Source organism: Typha angustifolia, chromosome 8 (genome assembly GCF_048772165.1).
Source record: "Typha angustifolia cultivar Huaian chromosome 8, ASM4877216v1, whole genome shotgun sequence".
In the NCBI taxonomy this organism is placed as follows: Eukaryota; Viridiplantae; Streptophyta; class Magnoliopsida; order Poales; family Typhaceae; genus Typha; species Typha angustifolia.
In genome coordinates, this window is record NC_133246.1 from 2,383,213 (window position 1) to 2,396,277 (window position 13,065).

General features: G+C 37.4%; 2 protein-coding genes across 5 annotated transcripts; both read right to left on the reverse strand.

Moving 5' to 3' along the window:
- Positions 1-487: 487 nt before the first annotated feature.
- Positions 488-6,482, reverse strand: LOC140765879 (exosome complex component RRP4 homolog). 4 transcript variants are annotated; one of them, XM_073105171.1, is made up of 9 exons: positions 6,350-6,482; positions 6,074-6,189; positions 4,209-4,371; positions 4,036-4,137; positions 3,816-3,861; positions 3,579-3,668; positions 3,056-3,121; positions 1,178-1,246; positions 488-1,070 (listed from the first exon to the last, which is right to left on the reverse strand). In XM_073105171.1, the coding sequence occupies exons 3-9, from the start codon at positions 4,358-4,360 to the stop codon at positions 648-650; spliced, it is 948 nt and encodes a 315-aa protein (XP_072961272.1). In that variant the 5' UTR covers positions 4,361-4,371; positions 6,074-6,189; positions 6,350-6,482; the 3' UTR covers positions 488-647. The 4 variants fall into 4 exon arrangements, with proteins under 4 accessions (XP_072961272.1, XP_072961273.1, XP_072961274.1 ...); XM_073105172.1 differs by having other exon boundaries at positions 4,209-4,379; XM_073105173.1 differs by having other exon boundaries at positions 6,074-6,196.
- Positions 6,483-7,293: 811 nt separating this feature from the next.
- Positions 7,294-12,486, reverse strand: LOC140766203 (double-stranded RNA-binding protein 6-like). The gene is made up of 3 exons (XM_073105672.1): positions 11,939-12,486; positions 9,679-9,898; positions 7,294-8,536 (listed from the first exon to the last, which is right to left on the reverse strand). The coding sequence occupies exons 1-3, from the start codon at positions 12,182-12,184 to the stop codon at positions 7,674-7,676; spliced, it is 1,329 nt and encodes a 442-aa protein (XP_072961773.1). The 5' UTR covers positions 12,185-12,486; the 3' UTR covers positions 7,294-7,673.
- Positions 12,487-13,065: the final 579 nt, after the last annotated feature.

Here is a 13,065-nt window from a genome sequence, read left to right on the forward strand (position 1 = left end):
TATATATATATATATATATAATATAATATATATTTCTCTCTCGATTATTAACGATAACAAGAAGTAAACATCACGCACGCCTCCCACTAATCAAATTTAAACCGTCTTAAATGTAATTAATTGCTTAATTTATAGATAGAAAGCGTGGAGATTAAGGAGCAGAGGGACAGATTTTATTCCCAACGTCTCCTTGTGTCAATACTCGTATTGGATTTCGGGCCTAATTCTGAATTTCTAAGGGACTTAACTGTAAGTTATTACGGTATTACTTATAAATCAGTATAGTGATATAATAATTATGATTCATGTGTTATAAAAATAGAGATTGTTTGATTAATAACTAAAATAATTAAAATAAATATAAAAATATGATTAGTCAACTAATACTAAGATAAGTTAAGATTATATTTAAATTAGTTTATGCTTATTACACACAAAGACACAAGTGAAAATTTAATAATAAATCAGTTAGTAATTAGAAGCCAGCTACAGATTAAGATACTTTTTCCCTTCTTCCACAAAACAAACAGAAGATATTATATTCCCTAATATTAATTAAAATTTTATAACCCCATGAATCTAGAGTGTAAACCAATTTTAAGTGAAAAAGAAAGAAAGCATCTGCTACTATTACAAACAATACTAGCCTAACTCATAGATGCACGGCGTTGGACCTCTCTCTCTGCAGTCTGAATAATAAATTCTCCTCCAAGCATGTCATAGATGTCAATATTTGATGATGAACTTGCTTCAGCTGTTTCGATGATGGATTCGACAGTCAAAGTGAAGCCCAAGATAGAAAGCACACGGATAGCATTCGCCATCCTGCATATGTGCTTTCTTATCTCTAGTGGAGTGCAAGAAGCCTCATCTCCCTCTTTAACAGTCGATTTGTTCTCCTGCTCTTCCAATATCTTGTTCCTTTCTCCAGCTTCAATGTGTTCACCCACCCAGATGTATCCATTGCATCCAAGAATCATGTCAACGCTGTATTGTTCCAGATGGTGGAAGTGTTGCTTTCGTCGCTTCACCAAGTATGCAGGGACTTTCAGCAATTGACCCCTCTCAAGCTACATTAGAGCACCCCTCGAATCATTGACACAAGTTGTAATCGAAATTTTGTTTCGGAATAATCCAAAGCTTGGCATGAAAACTAGTACATATTAGCACTACCGACCTTTCCATACTTTTGACTCCTTGCTTGTAGGTGCAAACTTCCATCATGCTGTAAACCACGAACTTCAGCCTGACAAAGTAAATAAGAGTACAAACATTTTGATAATCATTTATCAATCAAATTTAAACGAGAAAAATGTTCCCAAGAAATATAATACCTAATAAATCTACCCATGTAATAATCTGCTCTAATATAAGCTTGTAACAATGCAATGTATATACTGAGCCAATTAGTCGGGTCGGACTTAAACTGACCCATTTTCACCCCTATGGTCGATGGTTGAGAGAGAGAGAGTACCAAGCTAAAGGCTACCACTGCCGTTGTTGTTTGAGCCATTATCCACCACCATAACTACTCGCCACACCCCACCCCTCGAGAGGAAGAGGAAAATGGCTTGAGTTTGGACAAAAGAGAGGGAGTAGGGATTAGTGATTTTGGTGAATCTTTTTTTATTTAATTGTGATCTTGAGTCTAAACCCAGTCCGATTGGGCATGACTCGCCAAGAATGCTAACGACGCTAGCCCGCCAAAGCCCACCTATGCAGTCCACCCGCATACTTTGTCCACTTGGCATGACTTTGCCAAGAATGCTAACTACGCTGGCCCGCCAAAGCCCACCTATGTGGTCCACCCACATACGTAAGCTGCATTCTGTGTTAGCAGGCAGCCTGTGGGCCGCCCTCAACAAGGCAGCCACTGTGTGAACCGCTTTTTAATACATTAGGTTTAACTTCTGTTCAGGTTGCACACAGACAATTAAAGTCAAGAATTGCATTTGCCAAAACAAATCAACTAACCTCTATTATGCAGCATGTATTTCCTATAGGCTATAGTACATCCAAATGATGTCAAAATTGTATAATGACTGATGCCTGTATATGGTAAGAAAAAACTCATTTTCATTTTCTATAATTCTGCATGAAATAAAAATTGATATTTGATACAAAATAGAAAGCTTACAATTAATCAATAAAGTTAAGAAACTTCTTAATCTGAACTATAAAGGTGAGAATCTCAAATCATCCATCAGTCGAATAAAACTGATAACTTCTAATTCCAGTTTGATTTTTAGTAAATATTCTTAATTATAAGGCAACAGTAAACTGGTTGTGAGTTGTGACAGGATTTTCTATGTTTCTGCAATATTGGAACTGACTCACAGACACATGCACAGGTGGCCATGCTTGAATTTTATATACAACTACAAGTAAAATTTATATAGAGATCCTCCAAATACTATCTTTAGAGATAGCACCAAACAGAATGTGTCAATTCCAGGATTCAAGTGGCCTTCAACTTTGAGGAACTGATTAGGTCACAAAGTAGCACTTCAGAATCAAGATTCTATCTGAAATCCAAATAACTTTTACAAGATATAATGATAGATTAAAGAAAAATATCAGTAAGCAAGTAATCTAACAAAAGAGTATCAAATCTAGTATCCAGGAGTTGCATACATTAGTATCTGCTCTCATAAGTGAAACTGTCCCAAGAAGTAACGATGAGCACAAAGATGGTAACAAGAAAGAAAATTGTTAAAATGAAAAGGAAACATCTGTGCAGGAACAAAAGAAAAAACAAGACTGAGAAATAAGTAAATTAATTATAGGAAAATAAGTAAGAAATGGTATGTGATCTTATGTTCGTATGACATGATGCTTAGTCTGGTATTCACAGCATGTATAATGCTTTCAATAAATATACTTATTACTTATTAGGCAAACCGCACAAAGAAAGTACTAGCTGATCCTTACTCAATGATCTCTTCAAAAGCTGATATAGTTGACAGTTCTCTTTTCTTCCAGTAGATGAAACAGTTATGATGCATACTCAGAAAAAGAAAAAGGAAGAAATTAGCATAGCAAACTAAATACTTACACAAACAACATCATTTTCTTTAAAAATACTGCGCATGTTGAGCTCATCAACAGCAGTTCTCCTCCTCTAGCAATTAGAAAAATCAAACACAAAAGATCAGCTAAAAGAGATACTGAAGAAATAATAGTCCATTATATTCTTTGACAATGGCAGTAGTGTAAGATGAAGACCTACGCAAATTAAAAAGAACATCAGAATACCATAATTACCTACCATGAGAAGCAGAAAGAGAAAAGGTTGTGGAGCAGTTAAGAATCAATAAGACTACTTTATGAACTAATCAACTGTGGCCTGGTTTCCATTTTGATAGGTACACGCCAAGCCAAGCACATAGGTTTGTTTCTATATCGACACTTGTCTTCAAAAGAATGTTCCCAAGGAAAGTTGGATGCTTAGATCCTTTACATACTTCCAACATGTCATAAACTATTTTGCATTTATGGGCAAATTTGCAAGTGCTTATTTAAAATTACTCAATAGAAAGCTTGTTGCTGTGTTAAAAGAAAAGAGTGACTGATTTTACCTGATTACCATCCGGTAAATTCATTGCTGAAAGCATTAAAACTGCATACTGAGTAAAATTTATCTCCAATTTCCAACGTTTTGAAACGATCTTGAAAAACACAAACAAAAGAAAAGACAAAATAATCACTTATAATTTCTCAAAGAGAATTCTCCATTAGAAATATATGGTAATAATTAAAATGAATGTTGTAAATAAAAATTTCATCATAGGTCAAATTGTACATCCAAGCAATACCTCAACAACACGGCCAACAATAATATCACCAACCTCTGGCTTATACCTATAGTACAAATAAGATTCTCAAACTGCATACAAATAGCACTAGCCCAACTTTGCAAAGAAAAGAAATCAATAGTTTTCTTCTCTTTTTTATTCCTTCAAAAATATTCAATTGAAAGAAACTTCCACAAATAAAGGCAAACAAATCTATCAAACAGGAGGCTAGCATGATCACCTGGCTCTATGAGAACGAACATAAACAAGTTTATTGACTCGCTCGACCACACCACACATGGTCGCGACAACTTTGTCCCCTAACTCTGATGTTCCATGACCCCTAACCACATATCAAAACATATAATGAGCAGCACAAGCAAGAATTGAGTAAACTAATGCTCTTGATATTACTTGAGAATGTTATCTTCATGGTCAACAGGGATTGCATCGCCGACGGCAACAGAGGAGGTGGCAGCGGATTGGCTTAGAGCTTCTAGTTGTTGGAGAGCTGCTTGGAGACGAACCCTCTGGGTTTGGTTTAGAGGGAGGTGTAGATCTTTCATCTCCTTGAATCCTGCAACCCTAAAATGGAGGATACGTGAGAAATAGAGGAGTACAAGAAAGAAATGGTGAGTTGCTTTAGAGGTTAATCGCACCTCATGCCCCACGAATTATAACACATTTTCCATACTCTCCTACCTATTCTTGTGACACTTTTATCCTCAACATCAAATTGCTATTTTACCCTCAATCTCTTTTTTTTCTCTAAAATAAAGATAAAATAATTCCTAGAGTATCTCAAATATAGAGGTGACTATCAAGTGGGTTGAGCCGAATTTTTCGAGTCAATCAGGCTTAAATATTTATTCACGGCCGGACCACCAATCACCAGGATCAGGTCAGGCTAAGCTAGAATACTATAGCACGTTATTGCCCACTAACCTATGAGATATCATGACCTACGATGGGCATAATAGGCTTACCGTAATGGGCCAAATTTAAAAAATATTATATCTTATCAAGCCGAGCATAATGAGCCTCTATGAAGATTTTTTAGTTATCTTTCGTAAGAATATACTTATATATTTATATCTAGTTTACTAAATATCTAATGTGGGACTAAAAAGCAATGAGAATAGACATGCATAACGAGTCAGGCCTTGGCGGGCGTAGCAGGTCAGCATTCTAGCCGGACTGAGCGGGCAAAGACCTAGCCTATACCACCCATTACCATCTTGGGCTTGGATCGAGTCGTGCCAAAACCGAGCTCAGGCTAAGCTTAGCCTAGTTAAAACCGGGCGGGTTTGAGCTAGGCTTGGGCGGGTCGGGCCCTATAATCACCTATACTCAGGTGGATCTCGTGACATTTTAAGAGAAAATACAAATAACTAACAAAAGGGTCATTTCAGAAGTTAATATGTCACGAAAAGTAAATCAGATGGTGAGTTGCATGTGGCACTCTACATCTTTGATTTCACTCTGAAGTTTCTAAGTTACCCATCTTTTGTGAAAGGAATTCTAGTTTTACTTGCATGGCATCGTTTTATGCTGCTTAATTTCCTAGGAAAGAAAGACATCAATATAACAATCGCAATACATACATTAAACAATCCAAATTTATGCAAAAGTTCTATGAATACGTACTCTGTAAAGAATTGATGGCATCTCAAACAGGAAAAAAACATTCTGAAAATTATAAGTCCTACAACATTTATAAGTTAAAGCAGTATTATAGAAGGCAATGATTCGGGGGAAAAAAATCTCAAAATCTTTCCAGACATCCAACGTCAACTTCTTTTTCTTTGTTTTATCATCTTGAGTAACAGTATTACTTTTATCATCTTGAACTGATGCAATTATAGATGCCACTGCAATTTCCTATACTGTAAGAAAAAAAAGATGACAGACTTGATACTTCTCGTGTTGTAGAACAGAAAACTGTACATAATGGAAGATAGACAGATAGAGCAGTTTTTCCTCTCTAGACTTTCGCAAAAGGTCACAGTCAAATCAAAATAGCAAAATCCACATAGTAAAACACCAGAATAAGTAGGACAATCTACATAAAAAAGGTCATACTATAGCAACTAGCAAGTGTTAGATAACACTAATAAGCATAACAAGGAACCATGTGTATATTGAAGAAGCACAAAAAGGCGAATGAGATATCTTTCCACTTATTTCTAAGAGCTGCAACAAGCATAAATTTAGAACATGACCCAAATCATCAAAGCACCAGAAAAGGGACAAACTTTAAGGCATGAGCAAGAAAGTACCTAGCTCTCAGTAGGATCACAGAAAGGAGACTTCTTTAATTACGCTTCTTTGCCTCTCGAGCTGGAATCAATCTCTTGCGGGGTTAAAATCTCTCTTTTCCACCCAAAAGAAAATCCTACAAACTATCAAATATCAAATAAAAATCCACCAAGAAAGGTCTAAAAAATAAGAACAAAACAATCAAGGACAGAAACAAGAAGATCAAATATCCTTCTTCAGTAAAATCGAAAATAAGATATGGGTATTGAGGAGTAGAAGAAGAAGAAGACGAAGACCTTTTATAACGAAGTAATACACGCCGAAGAGGGATGGAGGCGGCGTCCGGCGGGTGACGAGGGAGAGATGGAGAGTTGTCGGAGAGAGTGAGGGGGAGACATGGGAGGGGGTTATGGGTAGGGTTTTGTGAAGCTAAATTGTTAATGGGTCGGGCAGACGGGTTTGGGTTACTATTTATTTACTAACTAGCTATGTATAAAGTATGTAAAAGGGTACCACTATCTATATTCATATTCGCATGTCTGCTGGGAAAAAATGAACTGTAGAAGGTCATATATATATATATATACATACAAGCAATAGATCCATATTCACCTTGTCAAATTAGCATCAAAATTAGTTTAACAATAGACTCTTTATATTCAAATTAGAAGCCTCATTTTTCTAACATGGTCAGGTTGAAAGCTTAGGCGAATATCTATTTTCTGCTTGTCTGTTCTATTAAATTATCAGATTATATATCCAGCTATGGAAGAACAGCATTTGATGAAGTGCAACATAGATTCCTAGTTTGAGTTAAAAGATAAAGTTTGATTTAATAAACACGTTTGTGCATATGTGCCTTTTATTTTCTTTCTTGAGGGAGTAAAAGTAATAAAAACAAAGTGATAGTTAAAAGGCTCAAGATATATAATTAACCCTTTCAAATATACCCCAACCCATGAACCCTGAGTCTGAGTAAGAATCCAACGAGTCTATCTAGAATTAGTTCCAAATGTATCCTAGGTAGTCAATAAAAAACCTTCAGATTGCTCGACTTAAAAGTCATAGTTCCTTCTAGCATGGTCAAAAGGTAAGTGATGTTTCTCCTAAACTCTATTGGTTATCTTCTCCTGTAAATTGGTTGTCTTAAATTGTTTATAGAGCAACCTTACATTCATAAGGTTGGATTCAGATTGCCATCTTCCCCTTGTTCAATAGCATGAGAAGAGAAGCCAAAATAACAGCACCACACAATGGTACATTGATTTACACTCTTTCTGGACAAAGAAGAGAAAGTACTGGAAGAGAAAGGACTGAGCATTGGGTTATCAAGATCCTCTGAGCAACTATACAAAATCTGCTCTGAAGAACTGATATACAACCTCATCTGCTAACCCAGGAGGCTTTGAAGCTGCATATGAACTCAGTGTACACAAATGACTAACTGTTTGAGATTGTTGCTATCAAGCTAAGTTCCTAGTAAAATGTAAGCCTCCAAAAATTCTGACACTGCAGTAGAGTAACAAACCTAAACAAGCCCAGAGGCAAAAACAGAGGAATGCAAAAACAAGGAGGTGGTCAGACTCATGAGTCTAACGGCTTCCTGCACTTCATCAATCATCAGATTTCAAGGAATTTCAACCTATCCAGTGCTGCAGAACCATCTAGATCCTTCGCTTGTACTTCCACAATTCCCTCATCATGACCTGAAGACGCTGGGGAGGTGTCAACTTTTGGTGCATCAGCACCCATAAGTTGTGGTTCCTCAATAACGACAACAGTTGGAGTTGCATCCTCGATGGTTTGAACTGCTTCCTCAATCTGAACTAAAGGACTAGTAGGCAGTGAGGGCACTTCAATTGTTGACACTTCCTTTACCTGAACTGGCATTATCGGAGTCACAGATGGAACCGCAGGTGGAGCTGCAAAGACCGGAACAGCAGGCCTGATATGAACAGGAGATGCCATTTGGATTGGTGGGTGGCTGACGACAGGAGGATTTCGGTGAGCATGTGTTGCCGGTGGTGGAAGAGGTGGGGCAGAGAAGACTGGCACTGCTGTCCTTACTGTTACAGGAGGAGCCATGCCCCGGTAACACATTCCAAAGTGCCTAACTGGAACGTATGGAGCTGCTCCAGCTGTAGGGAACTTCTGCATTTGGACAACATGGTTTTCCATTTGCGCAAAGGGTGATGATGGGGCCCTATCATTTGTTGCTGCAGAGACAAGTCGTAATCTTGGATTTGATTTAGGCCGAATCAGAGGAAGGATCTTTGAGCACGTAGATGAAAAAGGTTGTACTGATGATGCTCTCTTATCTGGCTTTATTGGAAACTTCTTTGGGAAGGGTGTTGGAAAAGAATTATTTGCCACTACCATCTTTTCCTTCAGGCGATAGTTAAGGAGGGCTCGAGCTATCCTGACCTGCTCCTGCTCGTCATTGTTATCTGGCTCATTTGATGAGGTTGCTGCTTGTTGTGCCACTGATGCATGGGAAGAAGGTATTAGGACTCAGCAGGAGATAAAAGCAGTTCCAATCACAATATTAATCAACGATATAGCTGTTACTGCAGCTAATTTGAGCAAAAGGCAAGAGAGAATTGGTTAGATTCCCTAAATTAGAGGGTGAAAAACACTTTGCATTTTCTTTTAAGTATATATCATATTACAATGAAAGACAATATGAGAAAACATTTACTTATACGCATAGGGCCACAAAAACTTGTGCCGGTCAACATGCCTAAAGATAATCCATGAACGTAACCTTCACCTATTTGACATCATATGCCACAAGTTTGTCTGTCATTCAATGGTACTGCTTGAGACAATTCAGGTCAGTCTCTTAACTAACAGGTGTGAGTTTATATATATCTTACAGTGATTAAGAACATCTACAAATATAGAGATCTTCTGTTTTATGCCATGCACATAGAAATTGATTTGGTTATGCTTCAAAAGATAACTCCAGTCAAATGAAAGTAAACTTCCTATCACAAAAATGTAGTATTGCAGTATGCATCTCGCATTATGGCTTCCATTTTATTTATTTGTCTATCCATGAATATTTATATGGAATGGAAGTGATGTTGAGCCTAATAAAATGGGAGCCGTTAAAATTATATAAATGTTGAAGTTTTATATTTGCTGAGAGATAGTACTGCATGTACAGCTAATAGAAGATACGGCACAAGCCAAGTGCAACAACAGATGGCTGGATAAATATATGCATCTGGATAGGCATATCATCTCCTCGAGATAAAGATATTGCATGATAATGTACTGACATAGAAAAGTAAGTTTGTGAACCCAAAATGTAGATACAAGTGGATCTCTTAATATATTTGGAAAATGGAGTACATCTCATCTAAGTGATGCACTTACATTTAAATGGCATTCATCTTATTAAGTTTATTCAAATGTGATTTCCTGGATTTCTAGCTTTTCAGAAGACCTTAATGCACATTCCTGAGTGCACCATAAGTGGCCTACATTCTTTCGTACAAATGAATTAATATACATATGCTTTAAGGCAAAGATCCGCAACCAACACAAGAAAAGTTTTTCTCCCTCTTGTATGTGTATTATTGCAGAGAGTAAGAGGCGATTATGAGAAGGATAGACTCACATTTTTTCAGTGAAGACCATGCTGCCATAGCTGCATTCTTTTCTGCCTGTTTCTTGTTCTTAGCTGGCTCACCAGTAAATGAAATGTCAGCAAGTTGCACTGTGCATGTGAAAACAGGTAGGTGTCCAAGGCCAGAGCGTACGGTTGTGTATGATGGCAATGGTGCTCCAACTCTCTGTGCAATTTCCTGCAGGAGGTTCTTGTAAACCCCCGTCTCATCCTGTTTTAGACAAGTATTAACATTAACAAATTGCTACTTATGAACCTTATAGACAGAAGGACAAAATCACATCAATGAAACTTCAGACTTGTTTTTATAATAATGTTCAATAGAAAGGAAAGATGGACTAAGAAAAAATAACCCGGCTACAGTCAACTTCAAGTTTGAACAAACATGAGACTTTCCAAACTGACAATGGAATAAGATTTAGATTGGAACAAAACCATCAACCTCGATAAAAATTTAGCAAGTGATGCAATGCGAGAAGAGTATCCTTCCTGCTGACTTAAAATTTCTATTTAAGGGCACTCGAGACTTTCCTCATGCTGATTAATGATGACTTAAATAACACTAAATCTGTTGGCAAATATTGTCTCTACCTGTTCGATATCTTAGTAGCCAAGAAGTCTTGTGCATGATATTTTAATGGACACATAGAACCATGAAAATTGAAAACCATTTTTTTTCTAAAATGTAAGGAATTCTAACAAGATTAGCATACATAGAATTATACCAAGGAAAAAACTTGGGCTCTCCTGAGAAGGTACAAGAAATGTTTCATTCATAATATTATTTTCAGCCAAAATATAAGGCACGGTCATGGCCATGAAGCCAAAACAAAAGGATCCAATATCCAATGGGAAAGAAGAAGCTTTGGAGTGACCGAATCAACTGTGCTACCATGAGAGAAGGCAAAGCAGGAAGTGAAATCGGTATATGGCAGTGATGCTGAATTGCTAATCCTCCAAAGTAGAAATTGAAAGAGAAAGGAAGCAGATATAGATGGTAATCCAAAAATGGTGATGATGATGACTTGTGCCAACTGTAGGACCTTAGACTCCAAATGGGCCTTAAACACCAACAAATAGTTATCTATTCAACATCCCATGATAACATCTCTCTGAGCACAAGGTCTTTAGTGTTTCACAGCTAAGGCCATAATTATGTTGATCTTCTCTTCAACTTGATCACAGCCAAGGAGGAAGGAGAAAGACTCAAAATGTAACTAAACTGTCGTTGAGTTACTAATTTGCTAAGTCCTGATGCAGGAACAGTGTATAACAATGACAATTAACAAAAGAATGGGAAAATAAAAGTCCCCCTCTGACCAAAACATAAATAAATTCTAATCAATCTGCCACTAAGAACTTGGGCCCCACCTGCTTGACCAATTTGGGTGGGTTGGTGAGTTCTTAATATAAGACTGCCATTGATTATCACAATGAATCCACCCCTGGACATTAAGTCAGCCCCACTTACGAGAACTTGTATATTGAACTGCTAATGGTATAACATAAGCTGTAAATACTATTAAAGTTAAGCCGTGCTGCAAAAGTCGTCTATCAATTAATAAACATAAACAAACAAATTGCACATAATTAAGAATCTTAAATGAAGCATGTGAAAATTGACTAATGACTACTTTGGCAGCTGTTCAAGAGGCTTCTTCTCCCAAACTCCATCACCGTTCTATCGAAGCTCTTACTAAATTAAACATAAACTCCTACTTCCAAAAGAGTCCACTAGGAACTCTGAATTAATTAAAGGAATAACTCATAAGATGTGATTCCACTTTATTCCTGAATTTTTTTTTCAGAAAAAACATGATTGTTAGAGAAAATCTTTTAAATTACCAAAACTACCAATCATGTAAATAATCTTTTATTTGTCTAAAAAGTATTAAAAAAAATTCTCAATTTTTATTCACTATGATTATCTAATCAAACGAAAGTACCAACCTCACAATTTCTTTCTATCATTTGCTAAGATATATTAGCAAACTGAGGAAGGCATAAACGAAAGACTCCTTTCACCAATCGAAAAACGCAAATTTAACCATATTTTGAAAATCTCGAAGAAAATTTGAATCTTTACCGAAATTTCACCTTTCTGCTAACCATTAACGCACTCTAAACCCGATTCCAATCTCATACCACCATTCACACAAAGTATCCCACTTTACCACTAAAAAAGGGGGACAGCGAAAGAACCGACTCAAAATATCGTTTGTTATCGCAAAAAGTGATCTTTTCCACTCACCAGGATCCGAGCGGCGAGGAAGTGGGAGGGCCCGTGGTGGGAGAGGGCGTTGAGGGCGACCTCCGCCGCGGAGTGCTCCGCCTGGCGAAGCGTATTGCAGAAGGCGGGGCTCTCGAAGACCTCGCCGTTAAAGTTGACGGCGGCCTTGAAGCGTGGGGCATGGTCGGGCCCCTCGCGGAGGCACGTGTACGACGGCAGGTTGAAGCAGCTCCGCTGCGCCAGCTCCTGGAGCTGGTTCTTATACATCTCTTTCTCTCTCCTCTCCCACTCTCTCTCTCTCTCTCTCTCTAAGCTTCGATCGGCAAACCCTAATCACGGATATCTGGATAATGCCCTTCCCGAATCGCCCGAATCGAGGTACTGATCGACGTCGTCCGTCGCCGGCTTGAATGGTGAGGCCGGCGGTAGGGTTCCGGTGGTATCTGGGCGTTTGGATGCGGGGTTTTAGGCTTTTAGCTTAGGTTTCGTGGCTTTGTTTTCTTCTGCTCTCTCTCTCTCTCTCTCTGTGTCTAGAGTTGCAGAGAAAATACAAGGAGAGAAGAGAGAGATAAGTGAGCAAGAAAAAACGGTGGAAAGTCCCTTTCTTTTCATTTGTGGAGGGGTCTTTTTACAAACTTCCCCTAACGATATTGTTGTCGATAACGCCTTACATTATGCATATTTATATATCAGCCCCCTCTATACTTATGCTTTTACCAAGCCTTCCTCGCACTTTCTTATATGCACTTAGACGCCTTAATTAATACTTTATATAGTTTAAGACCCCTAAAACAAATAATCAACGTAAAGTAGAGCAATTTCGTCGTCTCCTTTATTAATTCTACGAGTCCTTTATCCACTACGTCTACGTGCATGGAGATGATCTTGCGGAGTTCTCCTAGTCTTAATTCCATATTAATATTTTAAATAATTACCCTTATGCTTAATTCCATATAAATCTCCTTATACGTATAGACAATAATAATTTTATATTTACTAATTATTATTTATTAAAATATATCTTTTTTTATATCACAGTAAGTACAATAATTATTTATTATATTAATTTATAGCCAAATAAAAATAATTTGGTAGGTATCATTTTCATGGAGATCACGGAATAAAAGTATTTTCGATGGCTCAACTCG

Bases quoted from the DNA above. Each gene is read 5' to 3' on its own strand.
- LOC140765879 (XM_073105171.1), bottom strand. From the start codon at position 4,360: ATGAAAGATCTACACCTCCCTCTAAACCAAACCCAGAGGGTTCGTCTC. The intron at 4,138-4,208 runs GTAATATCAAGA...ATATGTGGTTAG, and splicing joins CATGAAGATAACATTCTCAA to GGGTCATGGAACATCAGAGT. The intron at 3,862-4,035 runs GTGATCATGCTA...TTTGTACTATAG, and splicing joins GTTCGTTCTCATAGAGCCAG to GTATAAGCCAGAGGTTGGTG.
- LOC140766203 (XM_073105672.1), bottom strand. From the start codon at position 12,184: ATGTATAAGAACCAGCTCCAGGAGCTGGCGCAGCGGAGCTGCTTCAAC. The intron at 9,899-11,938 runs GTGAGTGGAAAA...TGTCTAAAACAG, and splicing joins TCCTCGCCGCTCGGATCCTG to GATGAGACGGGGGTTTACAA. The intron at 8,537-9,678 runs GTGAGTCTATCC...CCCATGCATCAG, and splicing joins ATGGTCTTCACTGAAAAAAT to TGGCACAACAAGCAGCAACC.